The sequence below is a fragment of the Oncorhynchus tshawytscha genome, linkage group LG11 (genome assembly GCF_018296145.1).
Source record: "Oncorhynchus tshawytscha isolate Ot180627B linkage group LG11, Otsh_v2.0, whole genome shotgun sequence".
In the NCBI taxonomy this organism is placed as follows: domain Eukaryota; kingdom Metazoa; phylum Chordata; class Actinopteri; order Salmoniformes; family Salmonidae; genus Oncorhynchus; species Oncorhynchus tshawytscha.
Genome location: NC_056439.1, coordinates 11,655,877 through 11,681,336, shown reverse-complemented (window position 1 = coordinate 11,681,336; position 25,460 = coordinate 11,655,877). Strand labels below are relative to the sequence as shown.

The window sequence follows — 25,460 nt, the reverse complement described above, 5'->3', positions numbered from 1 at the left end:
ATGTACATAGGCATTGAACACTGGTCACTTTAATAATGTTTACATGCTTTTTTACTAATTTCATATGTATGTACTGTTTTCTAGTCAAGGCCATTCTATTCAACTATTGCTGTATGTATACTATTCTATCCTACGTATTGTTAGGTTCTAAATAAACAGTGCAAAACTCACGGACGCTTAATAAGGCTCAAACCAAGTTTATTCATCCACTGGGTCATACAGCTGCATAAGAAAAATACATATTTCCACCAGTGGTAGTATATATATACCCCAAGTCTCCTCCTTCTCTCTAAACATGACATCTTCATTGCTAGGCAGGAAGTTAAGTGATGCGGGCAATAAACTGTTCCTTCTCCCTTAATGTGACCTGACCTGACCTCGGCCCGCCTCCTCACTAAACCACATCTCTCCACCCTGCCTGTAAACATGTGATTGCCTTTCCTTTACTCAATACATTCCAAGCTTAATTGCCTCCACCATATACATTCCTCCTACAGATAACCATTCACTTATGGTGTAGAAACCAGACTATGGAACTCAATATTTCAATAGGATACCTGATAATTAACAACATTTAAAGTTTAGAGCCAGGACTCATCAGTATTCTACAGATATGCTAAATATTCTATCCACATACTGTCCATAACATCTATACATCCCATCACACATATGTACTGTATTTATATTCCAGACTCCAAAGTTGCTCGTCCTAATGTTATATATTTCTTCATTCCATTCTTGTACTTTTAGATTTGTGTTTATTGTTGTGAATTGTTAGATATTACTGCAGGGTTGGAACTAGGAACACAAGCATTTCGGTACACCCGCAATAACATCTGCAAAATATGTGCATGCAATCAATAAAATGTGATTTGATTTGAGATATGACATTGTCTTCATTGACCATAGGGTTATGCTTATTTGCAGATCAATCCTTTCCTTTAGAAATACATATAACATGTTTACTTACAATAACCATTCTCTTTAAGTTGTCTGGACTAATTACCTACATGACACAAGTGTATTTCTATTAATAATAACTGATAGAAACCAGGCATATCAATGGATATAGGATAGAAATAAATAATACAATAGTTTTTTATTTTACAATTGGAAAACTAGTGGGCAACAATTACCATCTTTTTTTGCCTCAATCTCCCCAAGTCCTGGAGTAAAAGAGTAGCCAGATGTGGAGGTCCTGGGCTGTGTGGTGACACGTGGTCTACGGCTGTGAGGCCGGTTGGGCGTACTGCCAAATTCTTTAAAATGATGTTGGAAGCGGTTTATGGTAGAGAAATTAACATACAACATTAACAATGTCTACATTGTATTTCTGATCAATTTGATGTTATTTTAATGGACAAAAAATGTGCTTTTCTTTCAAAAACAAGGACATTTCTAAGTGACCCCAAACTTTTGAACTGTAGTGTACATCACGATTATCAGTCAAAGAGCAGATTCAAATGGATGTTTTTGGACGAAAGATGGCAGAAGTGGATTCTGAATACAATGGTGGTAGAATCAAGGAGAATTGGAGTATTGTCCAAAATAATGGAAAACTGAGCAAAATAGTGTACAGTGATGAGAATGACCCTTCGTATCTAGTAGGAGTATGGTTTGTTAATGAGGAGCAGCTGAGCAGAGTACCAATCTGGAAGAAACCATTTGAGTTATCCAAACTGGTGGAGAAAGTGCTGGGTAAAGTGAAGGCGGTAAGGATGACGAGAAGCGGGCTTGTTTTGATTTTCTGTGCTTCTGCGGATCAGAAGGAATGCGCGTTGTGTCTTAACCAACCTGATACGTTTGAAGTGTTGTGTGCGTCTTTTCGGAACAGGATGAATCGTGTGTTAAAAAGTGAAGTCTAGCTGTTCTTTTGTTTTTGATATGGAGTCTCTCCCTACTCAAGTGCAGTTAGAGTATATTAACTACAGAGTCAGAGCATTTATCCCAAGACACACGCAATGTGATCATTGTAAAGCTTTTGGTCATGTGTCAAGTATTTGCAGAAGGGAGAAGCCGAGATGTCCAAGTTGTGGAAAATATCATATTTTGTGTTATAAAAGTGATTAATATGTGACATGTTGCAATTGCGGTGAGAACCATGAAGCCAAGTCTTTCGAACGCCCCACAAGGGTGAAAGAGAATGAGGTGGCCAAAGTCAGGGTTGTACAGAGCATTTCATATACAGCAGCTGTGAAAAGGGTGGAGGGGTTGAATGGTGCACCAGAAGAGTCCATGGTGGTGGATAGGCCTACACTGCAGGTTGCAGGGGTTGCCTTTCACCAGCAAGATCCTGACATTTTAAAGGTTAAGAAGGTGGACTTTGTGGCCTTTATTGCTATGGTAATTAATGCACTGCCAAGGTGGAGAGAGGGTCCAGGAAGATAGAAATCATAGTGGATTTTTTTAACTTCCAGTTGGTGGCGGCAATACACCTTTTTGGGTTGTAGTTTGTCATAAAATTCACAGAAGAAGAATATGTCCGAGTTGCCTCGTCCCGATCTGCACGTGAACGTGGCATTTATTCAGATAGCCTAACGAACACAGTTTTTATAGCTAAAAAATGCTGAAAAGTTGTTGAGTAGAGTTTTTTTAGAACTATATCAGGAGAAAACCACCACATTAAGTTTCATCAACTGGCCAAGGACCAGGTTAGATGAACCTCATGGTTTCATACTATACACCGTAAAGTTAGAAAGCTGTGGACTCCCGGTTATTAACGTTACTCGATTCATTTCTGTGTTCGAAGAACTTCATTCACTGTAAAATCGCTTGCTAACACTTGTGTGTTTCTAACTAGCTACGTGTAGTACCTGGTGTAAACCTGGAGATTCAACCAAGTAGATGTAGCCATATGGCCATTTGGTAGGGTTGTCTGCACAGGATCGGCAAAGAGTGGAAGTAGTTAATTAAGCACTAAAACTAGCGAATTAGATCCGAGATTAATTTCTTTCCCTAGCCAGCCAACTAACGTCCGTCAACCGGCGAAAAAGCTGGGAGGTAACAGTGACGTAAGTATAATACAGCAGTTTTACGAGCTTTGGTGTTAGGTTCATCTAAATATTTTTGGAATTCAAAAGGGAACATTAAAATGTTTATTTTTTTAAACTAGGCAAGTCAGTTTTTTAAGAACACATTCTTATTTACAATCACCATCAAACCCTGATGACGCTGGACAATTGACCAGGGTCTTGTCATCCCTCCTGCCCATCATAATCACGTACTCCGTGCAGGAGTGGACATCACTCATCCTTCTAGCCAGCAGGTACACGAACAGTTCATACATGGGCATGGCAGTTATTGCGGTTTTGAGGTGAGTGACAGTCAAATGTCGTGACTACTTTATTGGTGTGATTTTATAAAAATGTGTACAGTAAGTCAGTTGTAGTTATTTTTCTGAAAGTTTACGCGCGGTAAATCGGTTCAGCTGTGGCGGAATAATAGCTAGGCACGGTGTTGGGTAGCTATGTTTTAACATTCTACAGGAATATATCAATTTTTTTTAAAGACCGTCGATGTGAATAATGTGAAATGTAAAGATCCGATAATGAAGCCAACTGGCTAGCTTGTTGCTAAGGCGTGAGACCATATGCCACAGGTTTGCGATTAATGTTAGCGTGCTAAAGTAGCTAGGTTCCAAAATGTGCCATATGGTGTCGAGCTAAACCTAGCATTGATTAGTGTTGGCCTTTTCAAAATTGGATTAGCTAACGTCGGTCAACGTAGTTTACTGGCATCAACAACGTTGCGGGTCATGTTGGTTATCATTTTCAGTAGCCTAATGGCTGGTTTGCAATAATGTGTTTTTCAAACTTTGCAGCTTTGACGTGCGAGACTTAACCACGGTTACATGCACACAACCATACGATTATTGTGGATGGACAGATAATAGTTATTTTAAAACGTTGACATGCTTTTGCAAGAATGGCTTCCCTTATTATCCAGTTTACATCGACACATCTGAAATCACGGGGGACTTTTTAATTTATTTAACCTTTATTTAACTAGGCTAGTCAGCTAAGAAAAGTTTAGGGGCTCCCGAGTGGCGCAGCGGTCTACCCCGGCCAAACCCTAACGACGCTGGGCCAATTCTGCGCCGCCCTATGGGACTCACAAACACGGCCTGTTGTGATACAGCCTGCAATCGAACCATGGTATGTAGTGACGCCTCTAGCACTGAAATGCAGTGCTTTAGACCGCTGCGCCACGTGGGAGAAATACATATAGAAAATCGCTTATCACAGCTACCATGTTAGTTTTGCGAAACCTGTTTGATTCGGACATATACAGTATATGTGAAAACGATTTCTAATATGCATGCTTTAAGTTTGCTGGAGCTACCGGTGCTGGCACATGCGCAGGTCAAATACAGTGCTGGAACACCGAATTCTTTTTTAGTTAAGAACAAATTCTTATTTACAATGACGGCCTAGGAACAGTAGGTTTACTACTTTGTTCAGGTGCAGAACGAAAATATTTTTACATTGTCAGCACACAAGAAATTAACATAACAGAAACAAGGCTAAATACAGGGGTTACCGGTACCAAGTCCATGTGTGTGGGTACAGGTTAATCGAGGTAAGTTGTACAGTGACTATGGTAAAACTTTTCATAAACAGCGAGTAGCAGCAGTGTAAAAACAAAAGGGGGGTTCAATGTAAATAGTCTGGGTGGCCATTAGTTGTTCAGCAGTCTTCTGGCTGCGGGATAGAAGCTGTTAAGGAGCCTTTTGGTCTTGGACTTGGCGTTCCGGTACCAGTTGTTGTGCAGTAGCAGAGAGAACAGTCTGACTAGGGTGGCTGGAGTCTTTGACAATTTTTTGGGCCTTCCTCTGACACTGCCTGGTATAGAGGTCCTGGGTGGCAGGAAGCTTGTCCCCAGTGATGTACTGGGCTGTACGCACTACCCTCTGTAGTGCCTTCCAGTCAGATGCTGAGCAGTTGCCATAACAGGTGTTAATGCAACCAGTCAGGATGCTCTCGATGGTGCAGCTGTAGAACTTTTTGAATAGCTGGGGATCCATGCCAAATCTTTTCAGTCTCCTGAGGGGGAAAAGGTGTCGTGCTCTCTTCACAACTGTCGTGGTGTGTTTGGACCATGTTAGTTTGTTGGTGATGTGGACTAGAGGTCGACCGATTATGATTTTTCAACGCCGATACCGATTATTGGAGGACCAAAAAGCCAATGCCGTTTTGTTTAACAATTACAACAATACTGAATTAACACTTATTTTAACTTAATATAAAACATCAATAAAATCAATTTAGCCTCAAATAAATAATGAAACATGTTCCATTTGGTTTAAATAATACAAAAACAGTGTTGGAGAAGTAAAAGTGCAATATGTGCCATGTAAAAAAGCTAACGTTTAAGTTCCTTGCTCAGAACATGAGAACATATGAAAGTTGGTGGTTCCTTTTAACATGAGACTTCAATATTTCAAGGTAAGAGGTTCTAGGTTGTAGTTAATATAGTATTTATAGGACTATTTGTCTCTATACCATTTGTATTTCATATACCTTTGACTATTGGATGTTCTTATAGGCACTATAGTATTACCAGTGTAACAGTATAGCTTCCGTCCCCCTGCTCGCCCCTACCTGGGCTCGAACCAGGAACACATCGACAACAGCCACACTCGAAGCATCGTTACCCATCGCTCCACAAAAGCTGCGGCCCTTGCAGCACAAGGGGAATAACTACTCCAAATCTAAAAGCGAGTGACGTTTGAAACAGTATTAGCGATTTCTAGCTAGCCATTTCACATTGGTTACACAAGCCATTAGGCTGATAGGCTTGAAGTCATGAACAGCGCTGTGCTTGCGAAGAGCTGCAGGCAAAACGCACGAAAGTGCTGTTTGGATGAATGATTACGGGTCTGCTGCTGCTCAGTCAGACTGCTCTATCAAATCAAACTTAATTATAACATAAGAACACACAGAAATACGAGCCTTTGGTCATTAATATGATCGAAAACTATCATTTCGAAAAGAAAATGTTTTATTTCAGTGAAATACGGAGCCGTTCGGTATTTTATCTAATGGATGGCATCCCTAAGTCTAAATATTCTTGTTACATTGCACAACCTTCAATGTATGTCATAATTACATAAAATTCTGGCAAATTAGTTCGCAATGAGCCAGGCAGCCCAAACTGTTGCGTTTACCCTGACTCTGCGTGCAATGAACGCAAGAGAAATTACACAATTTCACCTGGTTGATATGGCCTGCTAAACTGGATTAGTAGTTATAACTAGTGATTATGATTGATTGTTTTTTATAAGAAGTTTAATGCTAGCTAACAATTTACCTTGGCTTCTACTGCATTCGCGTAACAGGCAGGCTACTCGGAATGCAATGGTTAGAGCGTTGGACTGGTTAACTGTGCGGTTACAAGATTGAAACCCCTGAACAAGGCAGTTAACCCACAGTTCATAGGCAGTCATTGAAAATAAGAATGTGTTCTTAAAACTGACTTGCCTAGTTAAATAAAGGTATTTAATTTTTATATATATATATATATATTTATTTAAATAATCGGAAATCTGTATTTTTTGGCCGTTATGTAAACTTGAAATTGGCCCTAATTAGTTGGCCATTCCGATTAATCGGTCGACCTCTAATGTGGACTCCAAGGAACTTGAAACTCGACACTGCTCCACTTCAGTCCAGTCAATGTTAATTTGGGGCCTGTTTGGCCCTCCTTTTCCTATAGTCCACAATCATCTCCATTGTCTTTCTCACATTGAGGGGGAGGTTATTGTCTGACCTCCCTATAGGCTGTCTTGTCGGTGATCACTGTTGTCGTCTGCAAACTTAATGATGATGTTGGAGTCGTGCTTTGCCACGCAGTCGTGGGTGAAAAGGGAGTACAGGAGGGGACTAGGCACGCACCCCTGAGGGGCCCCAGTGTTGAGGATCAGCGTGGCGAATGTGTTGTTGCCTACCCTTACCACCTGGGGACGTCTGTCAGGAAGTCCAGGATCCAGTTGCAGAGGGAGGAGTTTAGTCCCACGGTCCTTAGCTTAGTGATGAGCTTTGTGGGCACTGGTGTAGACTACAGCTCAGCGTTCAATGAACAGCGTTCTTACATAGCTGTTCCTTTTGTCCAGGTGAGAGAGGGCAGTATGGAGTGCGATTGAGATGGCGTAGTCTGTGGATCTGTTGGGGCAGTATGTGAATTGGAGTGGGTCTAGGCTTTCTGGCATGATGTTGTGAGCTATGACCAGCCTTTCAAAGCACTTTATGGCTACAGACGTGAGTGCTATGGAGTGGTAATAATTTAGGCGGGTTACCTTCGCTATCTTGGGCACAGGGACTATGGTGTTCTGTTTGAAACATGTTGTTATTACAGACTCAGACAGGGAGAGGTTGAAAATGTCAGTGATGGCACTTGCCAGTTGGTCTGCGCATGCTTTAGGTACACGTCCTGGTAATCCGTTTGGCCCCACGCATTTGTGAATGTTGACCTGTTTAAAGTTCTTACTCACATCGGCTATGGGGAGCGTGATCATACAGTCTTCCGGAACAGCTGGTGGTCCCAATGCATGCTTCAGTGTTTCTTCCCTAAAAGAGAGCATAAAAGGCATTTAGCTCGTCTGGTAGGCTCGCGTCACTGGGCCGCTCTCGGCTGGGTTTCCCTTTTGTTGTCCGTAATAGTTATCAAGCCCTGCCACATCCGACGAGTGTCAGAGCCAGTGTAGTAGGATTCAATCTTAGTCCTGTATTGATGCTTGCCTGTTTGGTTTGTCTGAGGGCATAGCAGGATTTCTTATAAGCATCCGGATCAGTGTCCCACTCCTTGAAAGAGGAAACTCTAGCCTTTAGCTTGGTGCAGATTTGACCTGTAATCCATGGCTTTTGGTTGGGATATGTACGTACGATCACTGTGGGGACGACGTCGTCGATGCACTTATTGAGGAAGCCGGTGACTGATGTAGTATACTCCTCAATGCCATTGGATGAATCCCGGAACATATTCCAGTCTGTGCTAGCAAAACAGCTTCATCTGACCAATTCTGTATTGAGGTTGTCTACATGATGAGATTATTATGGAAGAGCGAGGAATATTTTTTGTTTGTCTAGCACCGATCATCATGTCACCGAAATAAGACCCTATTTATTGGAAAGCGGTATCAAGCTCATCACGGTGCACTGTCACCACCCTGTGAAGTTCATTTATTTAATCTGTAGCCTAATAAACACAATGGTTTCCCAAGTTGTAGTGGGAGGACCACACGCCATATCATCACGACTTCCAAGTTTACTCATACGTGATGGTTATTATACTGTATCAACATTTGTGCATAAAGGTGTAACCACCACCATTTTGCGCATAATACATTTTACAGACACAAAAAGATCCCACCATGTTGAACAAACAAATGATCTGTCGGCATTTATAAAATTGTACCGAAGCTTACTGTTTCCATCACAGCTGTCACAATTTATTTTTATACAAGTAGGACTTTACTCGCATAACTGAAGTTAAAGAAGAGGAAATTCTGCATTGATGCCCATACTCCCAATCTCATTCCATACTGGTAGCAGAATGCTGCACATTGGAAACTGTTTTACAGTCCTGTTTACCTTCACCTTTGATTGCTCCTGCACTTGGCTGGTTTCCACCTCATATCTCTGCAGCCATGTTTGCCTCAAAATGCTTCTGGCCAGTTCCACCAAGCAAACACTCACTGTCACTGCCTTTGACTGATAAACAGGTGACGACTCACTGAATGGGAGCTAGTGCTGGACAGAGTCTGACCTTAGGATACAACAGGAGAAGAGCAGAGCAGCAGTGCATCGATGGCCCACCCAACCCCTCAACAGGTTTGCTGTGAGGTTTGAGAAGAAGTGAGGAGGAGAAAGTGAACTGTACTAGATGCCATGATGGAGGACGACCAGCTGCCTACACCTTCTCCCTTGCTGGACCTAGAACACTGTCCCGGAGCCTCTTCAGTAACGAACCATGCAGAGGTATAGTATATCTAGTGCTTTGGCCAAAATGATAATAGATATCCTTTTACATAATTTAATGATGCTGAAATGGCTGACCGAAAGCTTTGGCGTAATAGTAGACAATTCCACACATATTGATCTAGAATCAGTTTTGAAGGCATTAGTTTAAATGTGTTATTAGCCGTGTACTGTGCACTCTTATTTGGCACTATGTATTTATGGGGTCAAATATTTACTTGAAAACAAAAGTAAAATCATCATTGCTGACTTTCTGTTAGGTCATTTGAAACACCTCGATGTACCCTACCAGCAGATTTGCACATGATTTTTGCCAGCCTCTTTTTCCACAGAGTGTGGTATTTCTGTAAGTTGGATCAAAAGCCTTGTTCATGACATTGACTGTTCACATTGCGGCACATTCTTTGTAGTAAAAGTCGGGATCTACTCTTTAGGATAAGCATGAGAACTATTGTTTACTGGGGATGGGTTCTGACTTCTAAACTTGAAACATGAAATGTCCTTGTTCATGGTACCCCCGGGAGAGAGGGGAGTGCAGAGGATGTTATTGTTAGACTTCAGGTATCCTATGGAAAGGAGAAGGGCCACAGTCTGGTTTCAGTTGTTGGGTTTTAATTTGAAATACTTGCTACACCAGAAGTGAATGGTTATCTGTAGGAGGAATGTATATGGTGGAGTCAATTAAGGTTGGATATGAGCCAGGGACTTGGAATGTTACGAAGTAAGAGAAAGGCAATCACATGATTGTGGTCACTGATAAGGATGGATAGCTGTGGATTAGTGAGGAATGGGGGCTGAGGCCAGGTCACATTAAGGGAGAAGGAACAGTTTATTACCCATATCACTTAACATCCTGCCTTGCAACAGAGATGCATTGGCTGTCCAGATGTGTACGGAGAAGGTTTAAATACCAGTACTTGTGTAAGTGTGTTTTTGTCTTACGCTGCTGTGTAACGCAGTGGGTGAATATGCTTGGTTTGAGCTTTACTAGTCGTCCGTGAGTTTTTACTCCGTTTATTTAGAACCTAACACTGGGAACACAGTAGTGTCTTGTTAGTGTGACCTCTCTGTCAACAATGAGAACCACTTAATTAACATACTGTAGGTGTGACAAAGAAATGGAGGCAAAAAAAGCCAGTTGCATTGGCTCCAGTAGCATTCTTATCAACTTTCAAGAGTTAGGCTAGGCTACCCCAAAAAAAACTTCCTGGCCAAAATCATTCTCTCTTGAGAGATTGCAATGATTTCAGCTCAAGAAGTTAATGCTACAATATGCAGTTTTTTGGGCGACCTGTCCAAATTCACATAGAAATATGAATTATAGATCAGTTATTTTAATTGGAAGCAAGATCTGTTCTCTGTGCACTATTTCTATGCTTCTGTTAAGTTGAGTTTTTGCATCTTTTGGTTTTGTACACCAGCTGAAAATATAAATCTTTTTGGTTATTGAAAATATATTTAACAACGGTTTGAATGGTACATTGTTTCTCTACACTATACATTGCTTGTTATGTTTCATAAACTTAAATTAAGCGTTCTATTTGAATTTTAGCAACCAGAAAATGACGGGGCAATATTTGCATATTGCACCTTTTTAACTGGTTAGAGTACGATAGGAATCTTTTTGAAATAATATAAAAATATCCAGTAGTTACTTTTTCAGAAGCTTGTATTGAAATGGCATTTTTGTAGTAAAGTTTCATTTTAAAAGTATGGCTACGGACACATTTTCCTATTGAACTAAGACCCCTTTCCTCTACGTCCGTCCTCCCGGTAGTTCCTGGGTGTCAACCAGATTCAGGTGGTGGTGAGCCGGAGCCCAACCCCCCAGGTCACGGAGGAGACCTACTTTATCCCCCGTAACCCGGTGGTGGATGCGGGCACCAACACCGACCCCCCGGTCATCTGCTGTGGCAGGCTCCGCCGGGCATGCCCCTGCCCGCCCCGAGGCCTCCTGGCCTCCCTCATCACCAAGGGTGGGCACCAACATAGATATAGACCACTCTAATATTGTCTAGAGTGGCCTATGGACACCAGAATATAGATGCAATATAGGCCTAACACTAGAGTGGCTTCAATGTGCTGATAATGCCATTTTGGTCTGTTTTATTTACTTCTGGGCACCGGGGGGGGGGCTAATGCTACCGTAGAGATGTTACCATGGTGACATTGCTATGGGATCAGGGGTTGGCATCTTGTCACATTTTGTGCTTGGTTGAGTGGAAAATGGTGGGGGTTTGTAGAACCAGTGTGTTCCTCTCTTTATCCAGCACACGCTGTTGAACAGTGCCACAGTACTCAGAGGCATTTATATAACACAAATGGAGTAGGTTTACAGATGGACTAAAGCACAACCCACTGTTCCTGATATACTGCCATTTACAAGTTAACATTTAGGCTTAGTAGTAGACTTTTGAGACCATTGTACCTTGCAAACCAAATCAAGTACAGCACATGAAATCTATTATTTCATTTGGCAGGTAAAAGGCTAAAAATACTGGCTACGTACTGACTTCTGACCTCTCCTCCCTCCCAGTCCTCATTGCATTAGTGCTGTTTGGCGTGGTGTGGTCCATCACAGAGAAGGAGTGTCTGCCGGGGGGGAACCTGTTCGGCATCACCGTGCTCTTCATCTGCTCTGTCACCGGGGGCAAACTGGTGGGCCTCATACGGCTTCCCAAACTGCCTCCCTTTCCCCCGCTCCTAGGTAGGTAATGCGAATGGAGAGAGTAAGTGTTTGTGTGTGTGTTGTAGGTGATGGGGTCTGTCTTGTCTGTGAATGTGCAGCATACAAGTTATATTCTGTAACCTCTACTTCATTTGACTTGTTGAGAATGAGAAGAAATGCCATCTTCAGGGTGTCGAGTGCCCTACATGCTCCTTAGCAACAGTCAGACATGCCATCGGCCTGGCTGCTGGTAATATATATCTGCTGATATAGTAGATAGAATACACCTACTTACTATAATAAGCACACATTCAGATTAAGCACACCCACTCACTATATTTAGCCTGCATGCACTTGCTTGTCCCCTAACTACTACTCTTTACTATACACGGATGGTCAAACAGTCCCCCTATTATTCTATCTGGCTTTGCCGATGCTGCTACATGTTACTACCATACCTAAACAGTGAAGTGAGTTCATATCACACCTTATCCCATTTCTAACCAAATTAACACCCTTGTTGACTTAGACTGATAGGAATTGAATGAAACATGTATTTTCATTTCTCGACAAACAAGAGAGACTTGGTTGAGCTTTGACCAAAGTCTCTCTTGATGCAGGTAACCACATGAAAAGTCCTGTAGTTTGCACAGACCCCTATAATAAGACAGTGGCCACTCATTTAGCCCGCAAGAAGGTAGAAGGCTGTCGTTCCGGTTCACAGCCTACTCCTCATTTTCAATAGTCCAGAAAGGAGATTGTAGATAATAAAGAAGTGTTTGTGCTGGGTCTTTCATTTCTAAACGTTGATCGTTAGCGTAGTCTGACAGAGCCCACTCCCATAGTCCAGAATTGAAGTCCTGTTTGTTGGATATAGATCTTTGATATTTAATGTCTCTCCAACCCCTGTTTTTCTTTGTGAACCCAGACATGCTGCTTCCCCAGTTAAGTCCCCGTTTTATTGTTTGAGCTGAATACTTTTTTGGGCCTGCGTTGCCTGGGGACGCAGCATTGAAACGGAACAAAGCAGGAATTCCATTTCGTTCAAGCTTTGTTACAGCCTTGATGGTATTTATTTTTTACTTAACTTGGGCTAACCGACAGTCGGTCCCACATTCTTATGCCTGTCAACTGGTTCCTCCCTGCTCAGACAGTAGTCATTGCTTGCGTCCCAAATGGGATGGAATTGTTCTGTACTTTCTTGATAATACACTATTAAGCAGGCATTTTATCCAAAGCTGTTTACAGCACAGTGATGTGAGTGCATACGGTTTTGAATGCCACCAGTGTGGAATCAAATCCACAACCCTGATGGCTAATGCCACTCTCTTACCAACTGAACCACACAGGACCATATTGATCTTTCTGACCTTCAAAGGCAATTCAATTTCATACAGTAAATGAAAGACTCCACTGTATGCATGTCTTCAGTTTGTGCTATTCCTACATGGAAAGGTTTTTCCTTTACTCTCAAAAGACTCCTATGCCTAGAAGCCTTTTGATATCTTAAACCAATTGATCTTCAACCTTTTTAATATGCAGTTCCCAGACTATCAGAACAAAGAATGTCGTAAAATATGTATTTCTTGGCATTTGAACCAATGTGAAGATGGGAATAATATCTTAGCCTCTGTTTAGCTCTTTTTTTATATATATTTTTATAAAAACACGTTTGTTTTCAGAACGACACAGCAAGACATTGTTTTTTGTCCCTCTTGCTGTGAGAGAAAGTCCAAAGAATAACACCATGGTTGCTTATAGAAGTATTAACTTTAATAATATAATAGTATCATTGTTCTGTCATTCTCCACAGGTATGCTATTGTCGGGCTTCCTGCTGCGTAATATCCCCGTGGTAACGGATGCCGTGTACATCGACTACCGATGGTCCGCCTCCCTGAGGAACATTGCCCTTGCTGTCATCCTGGCCCGAGCAGGCCTGGGATTGGATGCCTCGGTATGTCAATAAAACACTCTTTCGGTGGAATATTCTATTCAAAGTGAGAGAGACTTTGTCATTTCTTCAAACAATCATCTTTATTCAATATCGATGAACTGTTGCAATAATGAAACCGTTGACCCAACAGTCTTGGTTGTTGGGCCAAGAGCCTAACTGATAATGATAAAACCGAGACCTTATATATGACTTAAAAATGCTTAGTCAGACTGCTTCCAACTCCCATAAGCCACCTTGGTTATCTACATAGGATGGTGTTTTGCCCCCAACCCGGCTTAGTTTCCCAGATGCCAGGAAGATGACAACAACATTGTTCTAAGCTCTTTCAGGTTATCTCTATCTTGGGTCACACATACCACATTTTGTCTATAGAATGCTTGATCTTACGCCCAGACTAACTGCAGGAAGCTAGAGTGGAAACCATCTCTTTACAGAAATACATAATTAAACAACAGCAATGTCCTATTTGTAAAGTATTAATCGCTAACTGTCAAACAAACCAGGTAAATATGTAATTTTTCGATCACACTCTCCATAGGCCAAAGCTTTTAGTGTTTAGTCCTTTTCTATTTGTTTTCCTGTGATAACCTGTGTTAAAGGAGAAATCCACTCAAAAACGGTGTGTGTATTTTTTTCATTAGTCCACTGTTTGTTACAGTCCCAAAATGTTTTGCATTTTAGCAGTCAAGCTTTCAGGACCTTCAAGAAGCAAAGTGTCACTTTCCACATTATGTCAACTTTACTGCTGACCTGCAAAACATTTGGGGCTAATGAAATGTGGATTGTTCCTCTTAACTTGGGATTGTATCAACAGTGGACTAATGACATTTAGATTTTTCCATTAATGTGTGTGTGTTTGTATACATGTGTGTTCCCAGGCTCTGAAGAAGCTGAGTATGGTGTGTATACGTGTGGGAATGGGACCCTGCATCATCGAGGCCTGCACCGTCGCCATCGCCTCCCACTTCCTCATGGGCCTGCCCTGGATCTGGGGATTCATCCTAGGGTAAACTCTCTGTCTGTCTCGGGTCTGTCGGTCAGTCGTCTAAATTCCACTTAGTATTCTGCAGCCTCCCGATGCATTTGTAAAACTAAAGGGCTACCTAACACCACTTCCTTTCTATTAAGACCGGTGTAGAGTATTTGGCAGCTACTGTAACTCACCGTGAACACTTGAAGTATACTTTATACCAGGGCTCTCCAACCCTGTTCCTGGAGAGCTACTGTCCTGTAGGTTTTCACTCCAACCTTGATCTAACGCACCTGATTCTAATAATGAGCTGGTTGATAAGGTGAACCAGGTTAGTTTATAACTGGGGTTGGAGCGAAAACCTACAGGAGGGGAGCTCTCCAGGAGTAGGATTGGATACCCAGCCTTTATATATTTTCATTTCATCCTCTGACTCTTAGCCCCTTGCCCTCTGTCTTCTATATTTCTCTCATCCTCTCTCCTCTTACTCTCTCTCCTGTCCTCTCCACTCATACGGTGTCTCACTCTGATCTATCCATCGTTCTATTCATCCATCCCTCTAAATACACTACCCTACCCTCCTACATTACCAAAAGTATGCTTGTCGAACATCGCATTCCAAAATCATGGGCATCAATATGGAGTTGGTCCCCCTTTTGCTGCTATAACAGCCTCTACTCTTCTGGGGAGGCTTTCAACTAGATATTGGAACATTGCTGCGGGGACATGCTTCCATTCAGGCACGAGCATTAGTGAGGTTGGGCACTGATGTTGGGCGATTAGGCCTGGCTCGCAGTCAGCGTTCCAATTCGTCCCAAAGGTGTTTGAATGTGTTGAGGTCAGGGCTCTGCAGGTTAGTCAAGTTCTTCCACACCGATCTCGACAAACCATTTCTGTATGGACCACGCTTTGTGCACGGGGCATTGTCATGCTGAAACAAGAAAGCACAATCATCTTGAATGTCATTGTATGCTATAGTGTTAAGATTTCCCTACTGACACTAAGGGCCCGAACCATGAAAAACAACCCCAGACATTATTCCACCTACACCAAACTATACAGTTGGCACTATTCAATGGGGCAGGCAGAGTTCTCCTGGCTTCCGCCAAACCCAGATTTGTCCTTTGGACTGCCAGATGCTGAAGCGGATTCATCACTCCAGAGAACAGGTTTCCACTGCTACAGAGTCTAATGGCGGCGAGCTTTACACCACTCCAGCCGACGCTTGGTATTGCGCATGGTGATCTTAGGCTTGTGTGCAGCTGCTCGGCCATGGAAACCCTTTTCATGAAGCTCCCGACCAACAGTTCTTGTGCTGATATTGCTTCCAGTGGCCGTTTGGAACTCGGTAGTGAGTGTTGCAGCCGAGGACAGATGATTTTTCCGCACTACGTGCTTCAGCGGTCCTGTTCTGTGAGCTTGTGAGGCCTACCACTTCACGGCTGAGCCGTTGTTGCTCCTAGACATTTCCACTTCACAATAACAGCACTTACAGTTACCCGGGGCAGCTCTAGCAGGGCAGAAATTTGACAAACTGCCACGTTGAAAGGTTCAAAGCTCTTCAGTTTGGCCATCCTGCTGCCAATGTTATCCCTATGGAGATTGCATGGCTGTGTGTTCAATTTTATACAGCATTGTTTGTGGCTGGGATGTCAACATACTTTTGAATGTATAGTGTATATCTCAAACTAATTCCTATTAGTAAAGCTGCATCATTAAACACTTTGTCTATGCTCATTGTATTATCCCCCATAACCCCTCCCCTGTCTCTTCATGGTTGGTGAGGTCTTCATATTAACCAGTTGCGACGAGCAAACCCGTATCCGGGAGCGTAATCATAGCCTCAAACGCATTAGCATACCGCAACGGACATAAATACCCCTATAAACTTTTCCTATTCATGAAAATCGCAAATGAAATGAAATAAATATATTCAAACACAAGCTTAGCCTTTTGTTAACACTGTCATCTCAGATTTTCAAAATATGCGTTACAGCCAACGCTATGACAAGCATTTGTGTAAGTTTATCATGGCATAATGCTATGCTATACCAAATTAAATAATTACCTTTGAAGAACTTCGGATGCTTTCACTCAGGAGACTCCCAGTTAGATGGCAAATGTTCCTTTTTTCCCAAAAAGATTATTTTTGTAGGCGAAAAAGCTCCCGTTTCTTCATCATCCTTGGCTGAGAAATCGACCGAAAAATGCTACAACTATAACGCCAAACTTTTTTCTAAATTAGCTACATAATATCGACAAACACGGCAAACGTTGTTTAGGATCCATCCTCAAGGTGTTTTTAACAAATATATTCGATAATATATCCGTCGAGGCAGTTGGTTTCTCATAAGAAGCGATTGGAAAAATGGCTACCTCAGTATTTTACGCAAGGTTTTCTGCGGGGGACACCATGTGACCACATGCCATATATGGTCCCTTATAGCCATCCTTCAAGGGAAATGCCTAAAAAGACGTCACAATGCTGTAAACACCTTGGGGAAAACGTGGAAAACGTAAGCTCATTCGTAGCTCATTCACAGCCATATAAGGAGTCATTGGCATGAGGCGGTTTTAAAAAATGCGGCACTTCCTGGTTGGATTTTTATCTGGGTTTCGCCTGTAACATCAGTTCTGTGGCACTCACAGACAATATCTTTGCAGTTTTGGAAACGTCAGTGTCTTCTTTCCAAAGCTGTCAATTATATGCATAGTCGATCATCTTTTCGTGACAAAATATCTTGTTTAAAATGGGAACGTTTTTCATCCAAAAATTAAAATAGCGCCCCCTAAATCCAACTGGTTAATCAATCATTATTTTTTATTTAACATCAGCAGTTGCTCGATGTGCTTTTACAGTCCTTTGAAAGCATCTTCTACAGGGCCATATTATATGATGAACTCTGTCTCCTCTCCTGTCGGTTTGTACTGGCTATCTGCTAAATGGTCATATGACAATATTATTATCAGTATTCATTTTACAGGTTGTTACTTCTGAAGTCACTCTTCAGCCTGGCAACACAAACCTGATGAATATGATATGATGATTAACCCTCACTTTGGCTCTCCCGTCTCCTGTAGATTTGTGCTGGGAGCCGTGTCCCCGGCCGTGGTGGTTCCCTCCATGCTGCTGCTGCAGAAGGATGGCTACGGCTTGGAGCAGGGCATCCCTACCCTCCTCATGGCTGCCGGCAGCTTCGACGACATCCTGGCCATCACCGGCTTCACCACCTGCATGGGCATGGCCTTTGCCACCGGTAGGGATCCAATCAGTCGGGAGCATGTTGATCTGTTCTTCTGCTCTAAGCCAATCAGGAGGGAGGTTGTTGATCTGTGCCTCTACTCTGAGCCAATGATGCGAGGAGACCACTAGAAAAAGAATAGAACTTATCTGTTTTTGTTGCAGCATTAATAGAAATCTTCCTGCAATCTGTCCTGGATCCAATAGATGACACCCTCACACTTCGGGAATCGAACCTACGAACCCTGTTGTTGCAAGCGCCATGCTCTACCAACTGAGCCACGGGACCATTAGTATGAGCAAACTGCATGTGTTCTGCTATTACTGTGTCTTCCTCTGTATTGCATGCTTTTTATTATTGACTTCCTGCTGGAATCTGTGTCCTAAATGGCATCGCATTCCCTATATATTGAACTACTTTGACCAGGGCCCATATAGGTCTCTGGTCAAAAGTAACAGGGTGCCATTTGGGACAATCCCACCTGTTTTGATATTAATTTCATATGTTTTGTTGTGCTGTGTCTCTCTCTGCAGGCTCCATGTGGTACAACCTGCTGAGAGGTATACTGGAGGTGGGAGGGGGAATGGTAGCTGGGGTCCTGCTGGGATTTCTGTTGCGTTACTTTCCCAGCAAAGACCAGGTACGAATCACCATTGAAAGGACTCTGCTTTCAAATCAAATGTTATTTGTCACATGCGCCAAATACAGCAGGTGTAGACCTTACTGTGAAATGCTGTAATGGGACTGAGCACGCACCCCTGAGGGGCACCCGTGTTGAGGATCAGCATGGCAGATATGTTGTTACCTACCTTTACCACCTGGGGGGCGGCCCGACAGGAAGTCCAGGATACAGTTGCAGAGTGAGGTGTTTAGTCCGAGTCCTTAGCTTACTGATGAGCTTTGAGGGCACTATGGTGTTGAACTCTGAGCTGTAGTCACTGAATAGCGTTCTCGCATAGGTGTTCCTTTTTGTCCAGGTGTGAAAGGGTAGTGTGGAGTGTAATAGAGAGGAAACTGGACTGTGGAGTTGACCTATAATGGAGCTCAGTTTTCTCAGTAGCGTTTGCCTTTCTCAGTAATGTGACTCCAGGGACATAGTCCTTGTTTGGAAAACCTTTAGTAATACATCCTTCCTTCTCTCTCACTCTTTCTACTGTAGGACAACGTAGTGATGAAGCGCTCATTCCTGCTACTGGGCCTGTCGGTGTTTGCCGTGTTCGGCAGCAACGTGGCCGGCTTCCCCGGCTCGGGGGGCCTCTGCACCCTGGTCCTCGCCTTCCTGGCCAGCCTGGGCTGGAGAAGGTCAAAGGTCAGTCAATCACACACACACAACCCCATCCCACTCACTCAACACGCCGTACCCTGCATCTTCTAGCTAGGCACTTACACTCTCACCCAAATGCCCCCCGAGCCCTTACCTCCAACACAGTGGACTCAACTAAAGCATTGGATGTTCCAGTGCAGCACAAACTGCTGTCTTAACACACAGTGGGACCCTTCCAATCAGGATAGAGGCCTAATCCCAAATATAGTCAGTCACATCTTGTATTGTCTCTATGGGAGGCAGATTCTCCAGTAGAGTAACACAGTTGTGAAGTCTTGGCATTTGCTGAACTCTCTCTGTAGTCTGGTTTGTGTCGTAGGTGGTTTTTATCACTTTATCACCCCTCCATTTGCTCTACTTTCACAAATTGTATTTGAAAACGTCAGTACTTTCAGAAACCGTAACGTGTGTCTGTCTGACTCGGTGTATGTGCAGGTCCCTGTGGAGGACATAGTGGGTATTGCCTGGGAGGTGTTCCAGCCACTGCTCTTCGGCTTGATCGGGGCCGAGATCCAGATCTCAGAGCTGGACAAAAACACTGTCGGTGAGAACACAAACACCCTCAAACACACAGTCCGTAAGAACACACACTACGTATACATTTATACCCCGCTCTTTGGCGATAATCTATTAGGGGTGTTTTCCTACTTTAACTTGAATAAAGTGTTTATCATTCAACCCCCTCTTAACTTCTCTGTCCCACCAGGCCTGGGCATAGGCTCTCTGGCCATTGGTCTGCTGGTGCGTGTTCTCTTCACCTTTGTCTGTGTGCTGTGTGCCGGCTTCAACTTCAAAGAGAAGCTCTTCATCGCTCTGGCCTGGCTACCCAAAGCCACTGTACAGGTACTTAACGTTAAATAGAAACTACGGTGGCCTGGAGTGGTCTAAACCCCTGCCTCTGGAGCACATGTACGATGTACTACCTCTGCCAGCATGGGCTCGAATCCAGCTTACTGCTCTTTCAACATTCTCTCCATTTCACTGTATCCAATAAGCATACAAAACAGGATCAAAGGATGAAATTTGCTTCACGCAAAAAAGGCTTAACACGCAAAATAACCATAACATTTGAATATTCTAACTAGTGATTGCGTGACTTGCAACACCTATTATTACATATGTCTGCGTTATTTTAACTTTATGACAGAGTTCCAGCTCTCACAATGTTTCTTCTCTCCCCAGGCGGCCATCGGCTCCACAGCGCTGGACATGGCCCGCACCAAGGAGGATAAGGAGCTGGAGAAGTATGGCATGGACGTGCTGACAGTGGCCGTGCTCTCCATCTTGCTCACAGCCCCCATAGGGGCCCTGGTCATAGGACTCACAGGACCTCGCCTGCTGCAGAAACCAAAGAACGCTGCCTGGGGTGAGGACGCACACACAGAATGTGCAAACACACTGTCTGCATAAATGCACAGACAGAAGCTCACAGCAACAGTAAGGACTGCCACACCATCGCTTTTAAAATAGAAACACACAAAAACCCACACCTACTACTAACCTAGCTTGAGTGACAGCTGTTATCCCCACATGATGTACAGTGGCTTGCGAAAGTATTCACCCCACTTGGCATTTTTCCTATTTTGTTGCCTTGCAACCTGGAATTAAAATAGATTTTTAGGGGGTTTGTATCATTTGATTTACACAACATGCCTACCACTTTGAAGTTGCAAAATATTTTTATTGTGAAAAACAAGAAATTAGACCAAAAAAAACTGAACTTTAGCATGCATAACTATTCACCCCCCAAAGTCAATACTTTGTAGAGACAGCTTTTGCTGCAATTACAGCCGCAAGTCTCTTGGGGGTATGTCTCTATAAGCTTGGCACATTTAGCCACTGGGATTTTTGCCCGTTCTTCAAGTCAAAACCGCTCCAGCTCCTTCAAGTTGGATGGGTTCCGCTGGTGTACAGCAATCTTTAAGTCATACCGCAGATTCTCATTTGGATTGAGGTCTGGGCTTTGACCTAGGCCATTCCAAGACATTTAATTGTTTCCCCTAAACCACTCAAGTGTTGCTTTAGCAGTATGCTTAGGGTCATTGTCCTGCTGGAATGTGAACATCCATCCCAGTCTCAAATCTCTGGAAGACTGAAACAGGTTTCCCTCAAAAATGTCCCTGTATTTAGCACCATCCTTCAATTCTGACCAGTTTCCCAGTCCCTGCTGATGGAAAAACATCCCCACAGCATGATGCAGCCGCCACCAGCATGTTTCACTGTGGGGATGTGTTCTCAGGGTGATGAGGTGTTGGGTTTGTGCTAGACATAGCGTTTTCCTTGATGGGCAAAAAGCTCAATTTTAGTCATCTGACCAGAGTACCTTCTTCCATATGTTTGGGGAGTCTCCCACATGCCTTTTGGTGAACACCAAACATGTTTGCTTGGACACTCTCCGTAAAGCCCAGCTCTGTGGAGTGTACGGTTTAGTGGTCCTATGGACAGATACTTAAATCTCCGCTGTGGAGCTTTGCAGCTCATTCAGGGTTATCCTTGGTCTCTTTGTTTTCTCTGATTAATGCCCCCCTTGCCTGGTCTGTGAGTTTTGGTGGGCAGCCCGCTCTTGGCAGGTTTGTTGTGGTGCCATATTCTTACAATTTTTGAATAATGGATTTAATGGTGCTTCGTGGGATGTTCAAAGTTTCTGATCTTTTTTTTATAACCCAACCCTGATCTGTACTTCTCCACAACTTTGTGATATTTAAATAAAGTCCATGTGTGCAATCTAACTAATTAAGTGACATCTGAAGGTAATTGGTTGTACCAGATCTTATTTACGAGCTTCATAGCAAAGTGGGTGAATACACGTGGCACTTTTCTGTTTTTAATTTATTTTTAATTTTAAGAATCTTTTGGGGGGGGGGAAATCATTTCACTTCACCAATTTGGACTATTTTGTGTATGTCCATTTATATGACGTCCAAATAAAAATCCATTTAAATTACAAGTTGTCATGCAACAAAATAGGAAAAACGCGAAGGGGGGTGTGAATACTTTTGCAGGGCACTGTAAACGGTGACACCCCATTATGGGTTTTAACCTCCACTCCTATTATACTCAATTGTGCTTTTTTTTAAAACCAGCTTGTCACAACTTTGTCCACACAGTATAGGGAAGGAAGTGTGTTCATGAAAAGCAGTGTACCTTTATGACTGAGATTATCTTTATTTAAAAAAGCCTGGAATCCAAACCGATATGGAATGTTTCAACATTGTTGACAGCGGTGAAACAGAGTGTCACCCACGATGCAAAATCATTCTCAGGCTAATAAAGAGAAGCTGTGGATTGGAGAATGATTTTGCATCGTGGGTTCAGGTAGTCTTTGTTTCGTCTCAGCCCTGTCACCACACAATGGTGGCTTTTTTTGCTCTTCAGGTTTGGAGGGAGATCTTTTTGACTACACTGTGTCCTGCCCATCACTGTGTCTCAGACTGTACACTCCCTGAGACATTTTCTATATTGACTATTTGGCCTATAGTCTTATTTAGTTTATACTCACATGGAGGCACTTCAGTTTCTCTTGCACACACATGCAAGCATGCACACACACTGCAATGGCAATTTTTTTAATCATTATTTTCTACCCTTTTTCCTTGGATATGCAGAGCGGGAGCAAAGCGGAACTATAACCGAGACCCCAATCACCTACGAGAGTACCCTCTGATGGCGGGAACCAGGAAGTACACTTCACCAAGGAGGAAATTACATGGATGGATTGTAGGGAAATGGGGGCACTTCAAGCGTGCATCTAAAATGGCACCCTATTCTCTTTAAAGTGCTGTACTGTTTAGAGAATATGGTTCCTATTTCAGACTCTGGTGACACCCAGGATAATGCCTTTTGGACAGTGGGGTCTCATCTGTGTGTCTGTCCTTGGTGTGTGTGACATCCTGCAGCGTTTATTTATATCTCCCCGAGGGTAGTTTCCAGGCCTCGAACTACAGCTGCCACTCAACCAACAATCCACTATATCCAAGCATTATGCACTATACTGAAAATTCAGTAATGCTACTATTAAAATGATACCCTATTATCATTTAAAAGTGGTTCGATGAGCTGAGCCACTAGAATTGAATGTTTTTGACATTGACTATCAGGCATATTGTGTGTTCATTATCATACAGTCATACACTGTATGTACGCCTTCACAGCATTTATTTTTGTCCTTAGGCCTTACGCATCAATTATTTACCAGCTGCTGATGTTGTATTCTGTGTGAATGTAATGCATTTATGAGGTTGTTGTACTAGCTTGTTGTGCAGTTTGATTCAAAGAAAATATTATATTTTGCGTTGGACTGTTGTTGCTAGCTAGACTCTGGACGAAGGCAAGACAATTTTATTTATTGAATGTTACCATTTAAGCAATATTGGAATCATGTTGTGCACTAAATGTGACCGAATGTCATGAATAATATGGACCCCTAGCTAAGATATATTTATGACGGGGGTCTTTCATGCAAAATCAGTGTGGCTCAGATAATAGCGTCACATTCAGAGCAATATACTGTAAAAATCTGTTTTTAAGAAAAGACTGCCAAACAGTCAGTTTATTTGTTCTATTAATTTTATCGTGTTTTTATTATTCAGTATTTATGATTTTGATTCCATAAAGAGTTAATTGTGCAGTTGATTTAGAGATACTTTTGTTACGTTTGTATGGACTCTTGAAAGGGTCCCTTTTAGGTTTTTCAGTAGTAATTTGTAATATATACCATTTAAGAGTCCTGTTTTAACTTTTGAAACTTTAACTGTTAAATTGTAAAAAAATGTGTTTTCTGAGATCAAAGCACATTTTCTGTTAAAACAATTCCATTTGCTCCAGATTACGTATATGCTGTAGGTCTAGCTCAACTGGACTATTATACTCGGAAATTATTTGATATTGATAGAAAATGTCAACACTGGCCCCTTAACGAAAGTGGTAGTCTTTTGACACTAAGAACACATTAAGGACACCTTCCTAATATTGAGTTGCATCCCTTTTGCCCTCAGAACAGCCTCAATTTGTCCGGGTATGGACTCTACAAGGTGTCGAAGTGTTCCACAGGGATGCTGGCCCATGTTGACTCCAATACTTCCTACAGTTGGCTGGATGTCCTTTGGGTGGTGGACACACAGAGAAACTGTTCAGCATGAAAAAACCCATCAGCTTAGCAGTTCTTGACCCAAACCGGTGCCATACGATTTTCAAAGGCAATTCAATATTTTGCTTTGCCCATTCACCCTCTGAAGGGTGCATTCAGAAAGTATTCAGACCCTTTTCTATGAGGCTTGAAATTGAGCTAAGGTGCATCCTGTTTCCATTGATCATCCTTGAGATGTTCTACAACAAGATTTGAGTCCACCTGTGGTAAATTCAATTGATTGGACATGATTTTTAAAGGCACACACCTGTCTATATAAGGTCCGACAGTTGACAGTGCATGTCAGAGCAAAAACTAAGCCATGAGGTTGAAGCACCAAGACAGGATTGTGTCGAGGCACAGATCTGGGGAGCTGTACCAAAAAATGTCTGCAGCATTGAAGGTCCCCAAGAACACAGTGGCCTCCATAATTTTTAAATGGAAGAAGTTTGGATCCACCAAGACTCTTCCTAAAGCTTGCTGCCTGGCCAAACTGAGCATTTGGGGGAGAAGGGCCTTGGTCAGGGAAGTGATCAAGAACCTGATGGTGACTCTGACAGCTCTGTGGAGATGGGAGAGCCTTCCAGAAGGACAACCATCTCTGCAGCACTCCACCAATCAGGCTGTTATGGTAGAGTGGCCAGATGGAAGCCACACCTCAGTAAAAGGCACATGACAACCCGCTTGGAGTTTGCCAAAAGACACCTAAAGAACTCGCAAACCATGAGAAACAAGATTGCCTGGTATGATGAAACCAACATTTTACTATTTGGCCTGAATAACAAGCGTCACGTCTGGAGGGAACCTGTCACCATGAAGCGTGAATCAAGGGAAAGGTGTGAAAGTACAGAGATCCTTGATGAAAACCTGCTCCAGGGCGCTTAGGACCACATTCTGGGGTGACGGTTCACCTTCCAACAGGACAATGACCTTAAGCACACTGCCAAGACAACGCAGTAGTGGCCTCGGAACAAGTCTCTGAATGTTCTTGAGTGGCCCAGCCAGAGCTGTGACTTGAACCCGATCGAACATCTCTGGAGAGACCTGAAAATAGCTGTGAAGGGACGCCCCCCCATCCAACCTGACAAGACTTGAGAGGATCTGCAGAGAAGAATGGGAGAAAGTCCCCAAATACAGGTGTGCCACGCTTGTAGCATCATACCCAATAAGACTTGAGGCTGTAATCACTGCCAAAGGTGC

The 25,460-nt window shown here is 42.9% G+C and overlaps 1 protein-coding gene across 4 annotated transcripts; it reads left to right on the top strand.

The window, feature by feature from the left end:
- Positions 1-2,495: 2,495 nt before the first annotated feature.
- LOC112234418 (sodium/hydrogen exchanger 9B2) lies at positions 2,496-23,767 on the top strand. 4 transcript variants are annotated; one of them, XM_024402537.2, is made up of 14 exons: positions 2,666-3,011; positions 3,234-3,313; positions 8,720-8,975; positions 10,753-10,951; positions 11,512-11,682; positions 13,457-13,599; positions 14,478-14,605; positions 17,651-17,826; positions 18,345-18,451; positions 18,971-19,120; positions 19,571-19,679; positions 19,842-19,978; positions 20,318-20,501; positions 22,741-23,767. In XM_024402537.2, the coding sequence occupies exons 3-14, from the start codon at positions 8,886-8,888 to the stop codon at positions 22,797-22,799; spliced, it is 1,653 nt and encodes a 550-aa protein (XP_024258305.1). In that variant the 5' UTR covers positions 2,666-3,011; positions 3,234-3,313; positions 8,720-8,885; the 3' UTR covers positions 22,800-23,767. The 4 variants fall into 4 exon arrangements, with proteins under 4 accessions (XP_024258308.1, XP_024258305.1, XP_024258304.1 ...); XM_024402536.2 differs by having other exon boundaries at positions 3,188-3,313; XM_024402540.2 differs by lacking the exons at positions 2,666-3,011; positions 3,234-3,313 and adding an exon at positions 2,496-2,651.
- The last annotated feature ends 1,693 nt before the right edge of the window (positions 23,768-25,460 follow it).